The 13,645-nt window shown below is 36.4% G+C and overlaps 1 protein-coding gene across 1 annotated transcript; it reads right to left on the minus strand.

Moving 5' to 3' along the window:
* Nucleotides 1-1,005: 1,005 nt before the first annotated feature.
* LOC149815687 (disease resistance protein RUN1-like) lies at nt 1,006-12,954 on the minus strand. Its single transcript, XM_089988424.1, has 4 exons — nt 12,327-12,954; nt 8,449-9,562; nt 2,830-4,401; nt 1,006-2,020 (listed from the first exon to the last, which is right to left on the minus strand). Exons 1-4 carry the CDS (start codon nt 12,875-12,877, stop codon nt 1,391-1,393), a joined length of 3,867 nt encoding a protein of 1,288 aa, XP_089844550.1. The 5' UTR covers nt 12,878-12,954; the 3' UTR covers nt 1,006-1,390.
* Between the last annotated feature and the right edge of the window lie 691 nt (nt 12,955-13,645).

A 13,645-nucleotide genomic window follows, 5' to 3' on the forward strand; every position in this document is an offset into this window, starting at 1 on the left:
AAATCATCAGATCGATTTTTTTACTGATTCTTTATGATTTTTCTTCTTAACTTAAAAAAGAATATATTATTAATGGTCGGCCTCATGCATGATAATTCATTTATAATCTTCATTTATGACAGTTTGAAATAGATATAATAAACTAACTGATTAGATAATTTTAATTATTTGTCTTTAAAAAGATTTTAAAAAAATCTATGACTCATTGCATTAAAACTTTATCATAAAAACACATGCTTTTGTCAAATTAATCCAATCTGAAGCACGCATTTAATAAGTACATACTAAATAGATATATAGGTTCATATTAAGCAAGGAAAACCTGAAAGTATGATTTTCAAAGTGATTAGGATCATCATGAGAATAAATTAGGTAAGATCTCTGTCTCTCTCTCTCTCTCTCTCTCACACACACACACACACAGTGAATTATCATGCCCATCGAGTTACGGGTCATTTCCTTCCAAGAGGGGCCATTGAATTGATTATTCAAAAGCAGTTTTTTTAACAATTCAGGTTCATTATAAAAAAAATGGTAATTCAATCGCATACTTCATGATATGCACACAGCACACATACTGCTCATACATGGAATTATCTCATAGTCAATCCGATTGGTATCAGTCAAGCAATACATGGTACTTGTTGGTCAATTTCATATCATGATACAATTGGGTATGAATATGGTTTTGCTAATCTCATCTGAAATAACTCGGTTATGCATGGTAGGTGAACATCCTCAATGAGAGACAAGATAGATTTTAGAACGGGTGAATCCAATTTAGGTTGACGCTTGGATCTGAGCACACCTACTCGGGTCCGACCCAAGGAGATGGTAGCGGGTTGAGCTGAACCCACCAAAGGCAAAACCATACCCGAGTCCTCTAAGGAAAAAAAATCCAGGCCCAGAAAAAAAAAATCCATACCCACCAAAGGCAAATCAATCTTGGCTCTTCTAACTCAGGCTCGTACAAAAGTTCGCATAACTCAAACAGCCTCTATATGGATTTTAAGTATCTCCATTACTTAACTGAATGCAACTCTTACACATCTCCACTACATTTAGATGGCCGAGAGAGGTCTGGTTTCAACTAAATACACATTAAACAAATTATGATACCCATGCTACTCATACTTGCATAAATTCTGAACTTGCCTTCAAGTTCTCCACATTCGATACTTTTGCTCAAATATCAAACATACATAACTATATGACAAGTTTGACATTAGACTTGACTAAGAACGGTAGGACACACTAGTATTCAAACAAATCCCATTCAAACATTCACTTATATACAAACGAATGAGAGTCGGGAATTACACTCCCTGGACCCAAAAAGCTATCTGAAAACCAATCTCATGCATGGATGGTGTAATTCATATGCCACGGATCAATCGTCCTGTGTCAGGCTCTTGTGATCATGTCCAATGATGTTTGAAAAAATCTTAGCCACCAAATACTTCCACCCATGCTTGATAGAATGAAGATGTCCAAACGAAAACCTTATAAATATAGACAAGCATATGAAGCTCACGCATGCGATAGTCAAGCATCCAAACTTACTAAAGCACAAAGAGGAGGGAAGTGATGTGGGGCCATCCGAACTTCTACGTTCCACATCTTTGTTGTAACAGCATATGAAGCTCCTTTGCGGCAGCCTGCGACCATCCTCCCTTGATACCGCCAACGTTCTTTGTGCATCCTTCATATGCTGATGTATATCATCACCCACCCTAAAGCGGATTCTCCATGGGCAATCGACTATCCATGGACTTCTGCAAAATGTAGTGGCAAAAGCATCCCTTGTTGTCTCGAAGACTACCTGGTCACCATCCATGACTTCAACTCGAATGCGCGCTCCAGTGGAGGGGAGTCCATTCAAGTGCAAGTGCCCCAGAAAAATGGGACACCTGATTGACCCTCTTGGGAATGCAAAAGATAGTTTGCCCTTCGGACCGAGTCTTCCGGAAATGCTGAAGCGCCTCAAACGCAGAAATGTGTCCTGAACAGGATGCTCACCCTTGCGTGTGCACACATACACAAGGATAACAGTGTAAAAAATCTCTCACAGGTACTTTCTTTTACAAGGAACAATATTGCCATGATTTTTTTGGAAAGAACATATGGCAAAAATAATTATACTTTGACAATTAAAAATTCTATTTAAGATACTAAAATTAATGAAACTATATATAAAAGATAAAGAAGCCATGAAATTCATGAAATATCGAGAGAAGGGTGATAAAATAAAGTTTTTGACAATGTTGACATGATTGGAGTAATATTTCACACACACACACTCACATGCATTAAGACTCCTCGCTCAGACCCCCACTGGGTCCCTTCGGAAAGAAAGGAAAAAAACAGTTGCAGGTGTTTTCCACATAATCTGAGCCATATATGTGTGTTTTTTTCGACAGAGAAAGCTGGGGTTAGGCAGACCCCTACCACCGGTTATACAACCGTACTATTTAGGGTTCTAACTTGCAAAGTCTCAACACAATGTGAACTAACTGCTACTGCCACACAAGCAGATCCCCCCTTGGTAAGCCATATATGTGTTTATCATTACTTATTTACATAAAAAGTGCTTTGGGTTGAATTGATTGAATGACAAAATTGAATATTTTATTGTCAAATTTTAGTTCTATACCAACAGTTTGATTTTTTTCTGTGTCTAAAAAAAAATGAACTTAGGCATAAAAATTGCAACAATTTTTTCCTACCAAGTTATGATAAACACCAGAGGTTGAGATTAAACGAAAAGCACCTGAAACCGTATATATGTACATATAGGGGTAATCTACAAAAACCAAGCAGAAAAGGTACCTGAGAGAGTGATGTCCTCGCCTGATCACTGAGGCTCTCACACCCGTTCATATATAATATCTCCAAGGAGCTCAATTTCTCAAGGCCATGAACGTCAACCAGCTTCAGGCATCCTTCAAGGAACAACTTCTCCATATCTTTCAAGTTTGAGACATCCGAGATTGTTTTCAAAGAAGTGCAATTGCTGGCGTCAACCATGACTAGAGACGAGGGAAGCTGAGGGATGGAACTAAGCCCTTTGCAACCTTCCAAATAGAGTTCCTTGAGTTGACAAAGATTACAAATACTTGATGGCAGTTCTTTCAGTGATTCACAACTCTTCAGAGATAGCTTGCGAAGGTTCGTGAGGAGTCCCATGGTCTCAGGCAACGTACTCATGTTAGCTCCACCGACAAACAATTCGTTTGAATCTTCTAACCTGTCAAATCTCGTGCCACCAAGCAACAGCTCTTCCAAAGACTCAATGCTGCCAATCCAGTCCGGTATCCTTTTGAGTGATTTGCATGATAAAGAAAGTCGTCTAAGGTTTGTCAATGTTTTTATGGATTGGGGTACATCCTTTAATGAAGTGCCGCCAAGAATGAGCTCTTCCAATGACTCCAACTTTCCAATGGAATCTGGCACCCCTTTCAGAGATTCACACCCCCAAAGTGATAGCTTTTGGAGGGTATTCAGATCACCTATGGACTCAGGTAGGCTACTTAGTTCAGAAGCTGAAATAAGACTGAGCACTTTTAGAGACTTCATTGTTCGAATTGATTCAGGTATTCCCCTGAGTGAAATGTTCAAGTCAAGGATGATCTCTTCCAAAGATTCCAAACTTCCAATGGTATCTGGTAGTTCTTTCAGAGCTCGACACCATTCCAAAGACAGCACACGAAGGCTCTTCAAGCCGCTTATTGATCTGGGTATCTTTGTTATTGGTGTTCTACTAAGGTTGACCTCGGTTAATGACTTCAGATTGCCCAGATCTTCTGGTAAAGTTGAGAGTTTCCAGCAGCCATCAAGGTTGAGGCTTCGAAGACAACTCAATTGGCAAATAGTGTCAGGTAGTTTCTCTAGTGAGCTACAACCACCCATGCTCAACCATTTTAGGCTTTTCAGATCCCCAATTGATTCATCAACTGAAGTTAAGCAATCACATTCATCAAGAGCTAATTTCAGTAGGCATGGCATGTGAGAGAAAACAGGAGTCTTTTTGAGATTATAACAATATGATAGGTCAAGGATCTTCAACTTCTCGAAACGCTGATGAACCTGCCCGTTCATCACTTGTTGGACGCCGCTATGAGATAAGTCGAGGATAGCAAGGTCATCGCAGCCATGAAATGGCAGTGACTCAAAGGGACACCATCTCCATTCCAACCATTTCAACTTGGGAAAGTCTGGAAATATTCTTCCATCACACTGCGCATAATTACGTGGAAGCATCCGAGTGATCCATAATTCACAGTACACATAATTGACTTGCAGTAGACGAAGTTTGCGCATTCTATCAAGGGCATCGGAACTCAAGTGTGCCTTCGAGTGATCATCTAGTCTGATGCATTCGACATGCTCGTTCCTTGTTCCCTGAAGAGACACCAACAAACAAGACAACTCAGCAGATCACCTTAAAACTTAGCCACAGCTTGCCTCGCATGGAACTTGCAATCCGGACGTTACATACTGCTCAACAGCTCAATCCAGTGCAGTGCTCGGTGCCCTAGGTGTTTTAAAACTTGGGCAAATATCATTGTTTATTTATTAAAAAAAAAGCTTTGTTTCAAATTGATTTGAAATAAAAATATGAATATTTTATCATCAAATTTCAACACAAGGCATGTTCACTATTCAGTAAAAAGTGATAAACATAACTATGACTCTTAGCAAAAGAAAAGAGGCTGGATGATTCTCTCTCTCTCTCTCTCTCTCTCTCTCTCTCTATATATATATATATATATATATATTATTTTTATTTTTTTTCTTTTTCTTTTGTCTTAATTTTAAGATTTTCATGAATGTATAACTGTGTTTTTGTGGCATAGCATTTAGGGGCCAACCTTTTGGCCCTAATCCCAAAAGGGCCTATGTTTATAAATTTGGTTGGCTTGGACCTCTATCTTTTCTTAAATTAACAAAAAAAAACTAATTTGGCCATTCATTAGCCATTAACTCAAACTAAATATAAAAAATAATACCCTCAACTAACTAAAATACTCGCTCCTCTTTTCAATGGGAAGGAAAGTAATTTTCAATTCCAAAGTGTAAGCTTAATATATAGATCACATCCGTATGGTAAAATGTGAAAATAAATAGAAAAAAATTTATATTTTTCACTACGGATTCTTTACCCATGAAGGTAGTAGCACATTTTACCTTATATATCTATATCTATATATAATATTAAACTAGTTGTGTTTAACATTAGATGAATTCAACCATATTAAAATGATTAAAATACTTTTTAAAACAGGTATTTGTCAAAATATGTGATTACTTTTTTAAGTCAAAAAGGTAGATTTGATAAATTTATAAAGTTACATTTTTGAAAAAGGTATTTTTTCTTTTCAATTTTCTTCGAGTTCAAAAGACTTGTCATGCCCAAAAAATAGCAATGAATTTCTAAAAGTATTATTCTTTTAAGGGTATTTTTGTTATTTTCATAAGGTTGAATCTTTCTAATGTTAAACACTAGTTTAATGTTAGATTAACTCTTATATATATATATATATATATATATATATATATATATATATATATATAGAGAGAGAGAGAGAGAGAGAGAGAGAGAGATGGTCATGCCATCCGGACCATCTAAATGAGCTAGAAATCATAGACACATGCCTTGTTGACCTCATAGATAGATTTCATCATGGTCCAAATGCTAGGAACCATCCCTTCAATCATGTTTTCTTGACAAAAGGCCCAGCTTGTGGTATAATACCATACTTCATCAAATGTTTAGCATAGTCTATTTATTAGCTACAAGGTTATCATGTATAACACACTGCAAGATTCCAATTTTGAAAAAGTAAAAAATGAATAGCTCACAATTCATGAAGATAAGAGTGGTTTAAACGAGGTAAAAATTATCATATTTAAGTTATGCATCACCATAAGTTATGTTGGTACAGTGTAAGAGAGTTTTTATGAGATACATAAAAAATGACATTCTTATAATATAATTAAAACTTAAGAACTAATTAAAATTATCTTTTAAAATATGTTTGTATTTTATAATAAAAGTTATTTGCAAGCTTTAAAATGATAACTTAATCCACTAACCTATACTTAAACACAAAGCCAAACCCATTTATGTACTTATTGCAATTAATAGAAAACAAGTAAAAAAAAGATAGAGGGAGGGAAGCCCACATCTCAATCAACTGTCTTCATTAATGAAGTGGAGGGTACAAAGCTATCAATATATATATATATATATATATATATATATATATATATATATATATATATATATATATATATATATATATATATATAGAGAGAGAGAGAGAGAGAGAGAGAGAGTAATGGGTACCTGCTAATTAAATGAAATATGCTAAATGAGTTTCTAGGTTTCTTTTGCTTTATTTTAAAATTTTAACCATACAGATGAGATGTATGTACTTGATTTTATAGGGATCAGCTCTTGAAGTGTTCAATTCTAACACATGGGTGAGTTTTTATAATGTTCAAAAAATCAACATTCCAAAATCTTTGTAAATTTTTTAGGCTCAAAATTTTATGAAAATGGTAGGCCATTGATTTTTGAAACTTTATAAAAACCTATTCATGCATCAGGATCAAATGCTCCAAGAACTGATTCCTATAAAAACATGCATATAGATCACATCTTTCAGAATTTAAAAAAACTATAAAAATTTTACTAAAATTTTCCATTGGGTAGGTTTGGGACAGTTTTCATTGGGGGAGGTTTTCATTACTCTCTCTCTCTCTCTCTCTCTCTCTCTAGAGAGAGAGAGAGAGGGTGCACGTTTGGCAATTAATAGGAAATCTTTATGGCCAAAAATTGAACAATTAATTTAAAAAAACTCATTTTGGGTTTCATTCCATATTGAAACCTAAAAAGTCTTTTTTGTTTAATTTTTGAGACGCATAACTGAGAAAAGACAAATTTATTTGAAAACGTTTAAGAATGAGAAAGTAAGCCTTAAGCCTAAAGCATGGTTCAAATATATAGTTTGATTTTTTCACTAATGGTGGTTGTGCCAAATATTTTGGGGAAATCTTAAGACCCACCACATTTCTCCTTTAAATAATTTTAGATAATGAAGGTTTTACACTTTTTAATATGTGCATCAAACCTTCTGAGTGGGATAAACAAATAATCCTAGCTAGCATCATCAAACTTATTCTTATAGGTGGAAAGTTTCTTTCTTACCCATGTAAAAAGTGATACTTTTTTTCTAATAGGCTACGTTAGTTAAGCTTGTGTAGTAAGTCGGTTTCTTGGGTTTGAGAAACATTTCTTATTGAGAATCAATAGCTAAGCAGAGTAAAGAACTGGAGATCACAAATCATCTTCTAGCCTGCTCAACTACAGTCCTTCATATAACTGAAACTTTTGCACTCTTAATTTGATGCCAACCGGACAGTTGTTGATTACTCTTCCTATAATCAGCTCCTATGCGTGCGAGTGTGTGCATGTGTGTGTATAACAAGTATTTTTTTGCTTAATCTAAATCTCTAGATGTGTTTATCATTGTTAAGTAAAAAAAAACATGTTTTATTGATGCGTTTAGACCAAATCAATTGAACCAAATGATTGAATTTTTTTTCCATCATGAAATTTATTTCTATAAGAATAGTTGATTTTTGACTTACTAAAACAACATCCAATCATCCAAAGAACTTCATATAAAACATGTTTTCTACAATGATGTAAAAATACATCCATTATTTCAATCTAAAAAAACACTCAATGTCTTCTTAATCCCTTTAGGACAGTTTATGATATATATATATATATATATATATGCGTTTGTGTGCATGTGTGTCTGTGTGTTTTTTTTTTCAAGTATGGAAGCTAAACAGGTACGCATAATGCGCCTCCACATTTTTTTTTATGATGAGGAACCCTCACTGAAGCCAGAAAAACCCTGGGTGGGGCCCCACAACCACCTGCATTACGTTGCCCACCTCCAAAAGCTATGGTTGAGATCCACTTTTCATTAGACAGAATGCTATATGAAATGATGAAAAGGCCACATTAATGAAAACAGCCAAAAAAATGAAAGGAAACGAGAGATTACTTACAACCAATGGATGACAATCATTCAAATTCATCATGAGCTAAAAGAATAATGTCATTATGAAGACATTAGGGGAAAAGAAAACCTTTATTCCATAAGCAAAAATTATGAAAGAAATCTTTACCTTCCTTAGAAGCCAAAACAAATAATTTAGTTTAAAAGAAGATGAAGAACAACAAGATGTCTTTTTTTTGTAAGAAAAAAAATAGTAACTTCACGTTTCGAGTTAAAGTTAAACTCATAGCAGAGCTAAAGATATTTGAGACCTGTGCTGTTTGCATCACCGTGACCAACCTTTTGGGGGAGATTTCAAAGTGTAAAAACTTTTAATTTTTTGGGGGTCTATCGATAATTTAGGCCTTACCTCTACATTTCTCAACGCCCTCAATACGTCAGCTGCGTTCCAGAGCCTGCTCCGTTTTTCATGGTCAAAAATGCCTTGTTGCACAACTATCATTCTCCCCATATCGCGAATTTGATCATGCATTGTAAACCTATTTTCTGTGTCGATACTAACAAGAGACCTCTTTTCGAGAACATTCAGTGCGAGCTCTGGGGAATAATTCTCCTCCTCCCAAATGTAGGTCGGATATTCTTTATCCTCTCCAATAAAGAAACATGCTATGTCTAAAAAGATGCGCTGCTCTCTTGGTTGTAGTCCTTGGTAACTTATACTCAGCCTTTCATGGATCTTCTGATTCTGTTCTTTTTTCAACTGTAGCAACAATTCTTTCCATTGATGTTCATTTTTGCCATAGAAGAGTGGGCCAAATACTATAAGCGCCAGTGGTAGCCCCCGTGTTACTTGGACGGCTTCTTCAGATAGATGGTCGAACTCAGGGGGCGACCTGCCACCCCAGAAAGCATGGCGACAGAATAGCTGAAGCGAATGCGTATGGTCCAGCTCCTTGTGGATATAAATTTTTTCTTTTTTCACTCCGTGCATATCAAGTACCGCCATGTCTCTTGTTGTGACAAGAATCCTACTTCCTTCACCAAACCATTCCACCTTCTCCTGAGATTTTTGTTCAGCTGTGAACGCCTGAAGTTGATCCACATCATCTACGTCATCGAGGATTATGAGAACCCTCTTGTGTCCAAGTCTTTCCTTGATCAAACTTTTTCCTTCTTCAACTGTAGATATGGATATCTCTTTCTTTAAAATGTCATGAAGAAGCTTGGCTTGTAACGAAGGAAGTCCATTACGCTTCTTTGCTTTTTCCCTGACATCCGAGATGAAGCCAGTACCTTCAAATTCAGGAGATAGCTTGTTATAGATGGCCTTTGCAATTGTCGTCTTTCCAATCCCGCCAAGCCCGCAGATTCCAACAATGCAGACACCATTTGCTTCTGTCTCCAACTTGTTCTTCACATCATCTATGCAAGAATCGATCCCGATATGCTCTATGTCAAATGGGACCTTCTTTAACATGTTAAACACCTGTTGGACTATCTTCGTGACTAGCTCTGCTTCGTTTCTGCAATGTGACAATACCAAGAGTACTTTAATTTGTTGACAACCAAAAATCCAAATCAACTCTCTTTTTTTATGTTTTTCCTTTCTTAGATCAGACCTTATGAATGCCAGCTACAATGTTTGTTTAATAGAAAATGAGTTTTGAATAATGTGCATTGGTAAGCTTTTTAAGGCTTCAAAAATCAACAGTCCATAATGCACTAAAGTTTCACAACTCAAAAAATCATACTTTTAGATCAAAATAACACAATCCAAAGGTTTATCTGTGTGTAGTAGGGCTGGAAAACGACACGAGCAGCTAGCCATTGGGCTCGTTTTGACTCTTAAGTTGAGCTCGGTGGGCTGAGCTATGAGCACCTGGTTTAGGTAAATGAGCCAAGTACGAAAATGACAAGCTTGGCTCGGCTCAGCTCTTATAGGCTCGTTTCATATATTATAAATTTATGTATTACATATTTTATACATATATTATATATATCCATAAAATGTATACTGTAGGTGTTCTATACATTTACTATACATATATTATATTGTTAAATATATATTTTATATATTATCAAGCTTTAAAGGCACTTAAAAAATTAACCTTTTTAGAAAATGAGCCAGACTGTCACAGCCTGGTGACGGTTCATGAGCTAAGCCTGAGTAGGGCATGCCCTGGACGAGTTCGTGCTCGATTATCAACACCATCCACATGGTAGTCGATAAAACTTGAACCTATGATTTCCATGTCAATATAGTTTTTTTTCATCAATAGCACCAAATAAAAAATACACTATATAAATAAATATATAGATATAGAGCGGGGAGTAGCTTCCAATGCACAAAAGCGATGGACACGCGTCAAAGTCAATAAAATGTCTTTTAGGTTAGCACCTGCTGCTAAATCCTTTGTTTTGCATGCGATGCACACAGGGTCTTTTAGCGTCGTCCATCATCCGCGATGGATAATGTTGCTGTATTGGCAAGGGTTGGCAGCCAGTCTCTCTCTCTCTCTCTCTCGCTCGCTATATATATATATATGTATGGTCTATTTGGATCGTGTTTCAATTCGTTAGAACTGGATCCTCACTAAGGGTGTTATCGGGTCATATCTTATCTGACATAATTCTGGATTGAGTATAAAATTAATTAGACCCAAACCTCACCCAATCTAATTAGAGTTCGGGTCCAGATCCGGGTATGGCTGGAAATTGTGGACCCATATGGGTTAACAGGTTCAGGTAAATACCAGGTCGGGTATAATCTGATCAGGTTTTCAATAGACCCAATTATTTTTATCGAGTCTAGATCCAAACCCAACCCATTTGATTCGGGTTTAGATACAGCTGAAAAATGTAAATCCACATAGGTTATAAAGGGTTCTGGTACGACTGATTCAGGTTTTAATGGGTTTGGGTTTCAGATGGGTTATTAATATGATATTTATTTTAGAACCAATCAAACATACGTAAATTAATAGAATCGACTATTCATTAAAAAACTATATACTAACGAATGAGTAGTTTATTAACAATTCTAAAATAACGCCAAAATCTAATTAAATATAAAAAGAATCTCGCTACGAAACAATCATTTCAAGTTGAAATAAAAAAAGATTAACGATGTATTATATTAAAAAAAACGGGGTTGGCCAGGTTCTAATTGTGAGTCAGGTTTCAAATCGTATCAAACAGGTTTGGGATGGTTTGAGTACGAAACAGGTACCAGTTCGGGTCAGTTCATCTTTATTTATAACCATTTGGGTCGGGTATAAAATGTAGGTTGAGTCCAAACAGCTTCAGGTCTTCATTTGTAATAACCAAGACCCACGTAACCATTGGTCGACAAATATCTGGTTGGCTCAGGTATAATCGGTTGCTCGACCCAGTTACACCCTTAATTCGAGACTGATTTTAGTAAGTGACAGTTGTGAATTTTTTGGTCTGGAATGGCCCCACGCATATCTGTTACATGCAAACAGGGCGGAACCAGAAATATTATATAGGAGGGGCCGGGCATCCTTTGGATTGGATCGGCCAGGGTTCGTTAATCGTTAATGTCCAGATCAGAATCTGACCATACCAGACACTAGTTCAAATTCGGGTTAGAGATCCAACCATTTTTTCATCTTTTGGATTTAAGTCAATTGGATCCGTTTGAATTCCTAATAAATAAAATCATCACCCTCACTCTCTTCGATGAATTTTTTTTCATCTTTTGGATTTAAGTCAATTGGATCTATGTAGATTTTTTAGAATGGCCCCACGCATATCCGTTACATGCAAACAGGGCGGAACCAGGTTCATACTCTGTTAGGATATGCCTTATCATGAAGGTACAAATCATATTGGCATTGACTGTCAGTCATTTGATTCCTGAAAAGATTGCAGCTGACCTTCTTGGCCCCCTATATGTGAGTTCTAAACATCAAATTGTGGATTTATTTATCAAATCTGTAGGCAAAGATCATTTCTCATGTCTTCTGTCCAGTCTGAGGAGGAGTGTTAGGCAATCCTGATATGCTATTGTGATCAGGATAAGGTAATCACTATTGACCAAAGAGGCAGGGTCGTCGTCTATGACTGTATCTGTCTAATTGTTTTTTGTTTTTGTAAAGATAGAAGGATAAAATCAATTCATTTGTTATCCTCCCATCGTAGGACTGTAATCTATCTATAAAAACAGGAGATAAAATAACCCGTTGGTTAGACTACTAGAGCCCCTTACTTCACACCATATTCTTGCATGCCGGAAGAGAGAGAGAGAGAGATTTTGTTACTGACCCATGTGCCTTGGAGACAGTATAACCAGAAAGACCCCCTGCACTTCTCAACGCCTTCCTCCACTTGTCCAATTCCTCTTCCTTCCTTTGTTTGTGTTTGTGGAAAGCAACTTCGAATGATCCCTTCTGGTTTCTGACGTCAGAAGGCTCAACATGATAAAATACCGGAATTATGGGCCTCTTTTTCTGATCCACATTGTTAATCTCCACCATCTTGGCAATCTCCTTGAGACACCATTTAGAATCGGCGTAATTCTTCGAGAAAATGGGTATAAAAATCTGGGATTTCTCAATGTAGTTGAGCAGCTCAGTGATTCTCTCACCCTTGTCCAAGTTCTCGCTGTCGATGAAGGCGTATATGCCACGCCCCTCCAGTTCCTTGTGGAGATGACTAGTGAAGTTGTTGCGTGTGTCAGTTCCCCTAAAACTTAAGAAAACGTCATAATCAAAGCCACCATGCTTTTTTGGTGGTGCCGTTGATGGCCCTGCCTCGTCTCCCATGGCCTCCTTATTTTCCTTTTCTGCTTTTGTGCTACATTCTTGGGCGTCCATCTCAAAAGGATAAGGTGGAAAGGCTTCCCACTCTCGGTACTTCAATTTTTTTCTTAAACAGGAATGCCTTTGTATGCCCGATAAGGAGCTGCTATATGGGCGCATATATATAGCAAAATATATAGCAAATGTAACTTTTTTTTTTTTGGAAAAATGAAAAAGAAATGTTATAAGACAAGGCAAGTTCATAATTCTAAGAATGTACCTTAAATTTGAGAAATGAATGTAAAAAATAAGAGAGAGAGAGAGAGAGAGAGAGAGAGAGAGAGAAGCTAACCCAATTAAGTGAATGTCCTTAATTAAACGAGACAGAAGCTCCTCCTATTGTTACCCGTCTCGCCCTTTTGTTATATTTTGACAAATTATTGGATGAGAATATCGGAGTTTCATGCTTGCTGGTCCCACGTATGAGAGCTACAACTACCAAACTCAAGCCGCCTATTAAAAGCTCGTTGAATTCGTTGGCTAAAATTAAATTTTAGGGAAAATTTCATTTAGGTGATATCTTTTGTACTTAATTTCAAATATGGGCCTCTGTTTTTCCCAAAACTGTTGGACAAGGACCAACATTTATTAGTGTCCTTTTACTCAGGTGACAAGTAGAATTACAGCAGTAACCTTTGTTCTTAAGAGTTTAAAAAATAAATGTTCTTTATCATAAAATTATCTTGTTTCAAAAAAATGTTCAGAATTGATCAAATCAGTAGAATGGATAATACCCCAAACTTTTAATTTTTTTAAACACGTTTACCCCTTGTAAATGCAAAT

The sequence above is a fragment of the Nuphar pumila genome, chromosome 15, assembly GCF_984573655.1.
Source record: "Nuphar pumila chromosome 15, dmNupPumi1.hap1.1, whole genome shotgun sequence".
Lineage (NCBI taxonomy): Eukaryota > Viridiplantae > Streptophyta > Magnoliopsida > Nymphaeales > Nymphaeaceae > Nuphar > Nuphar pumila.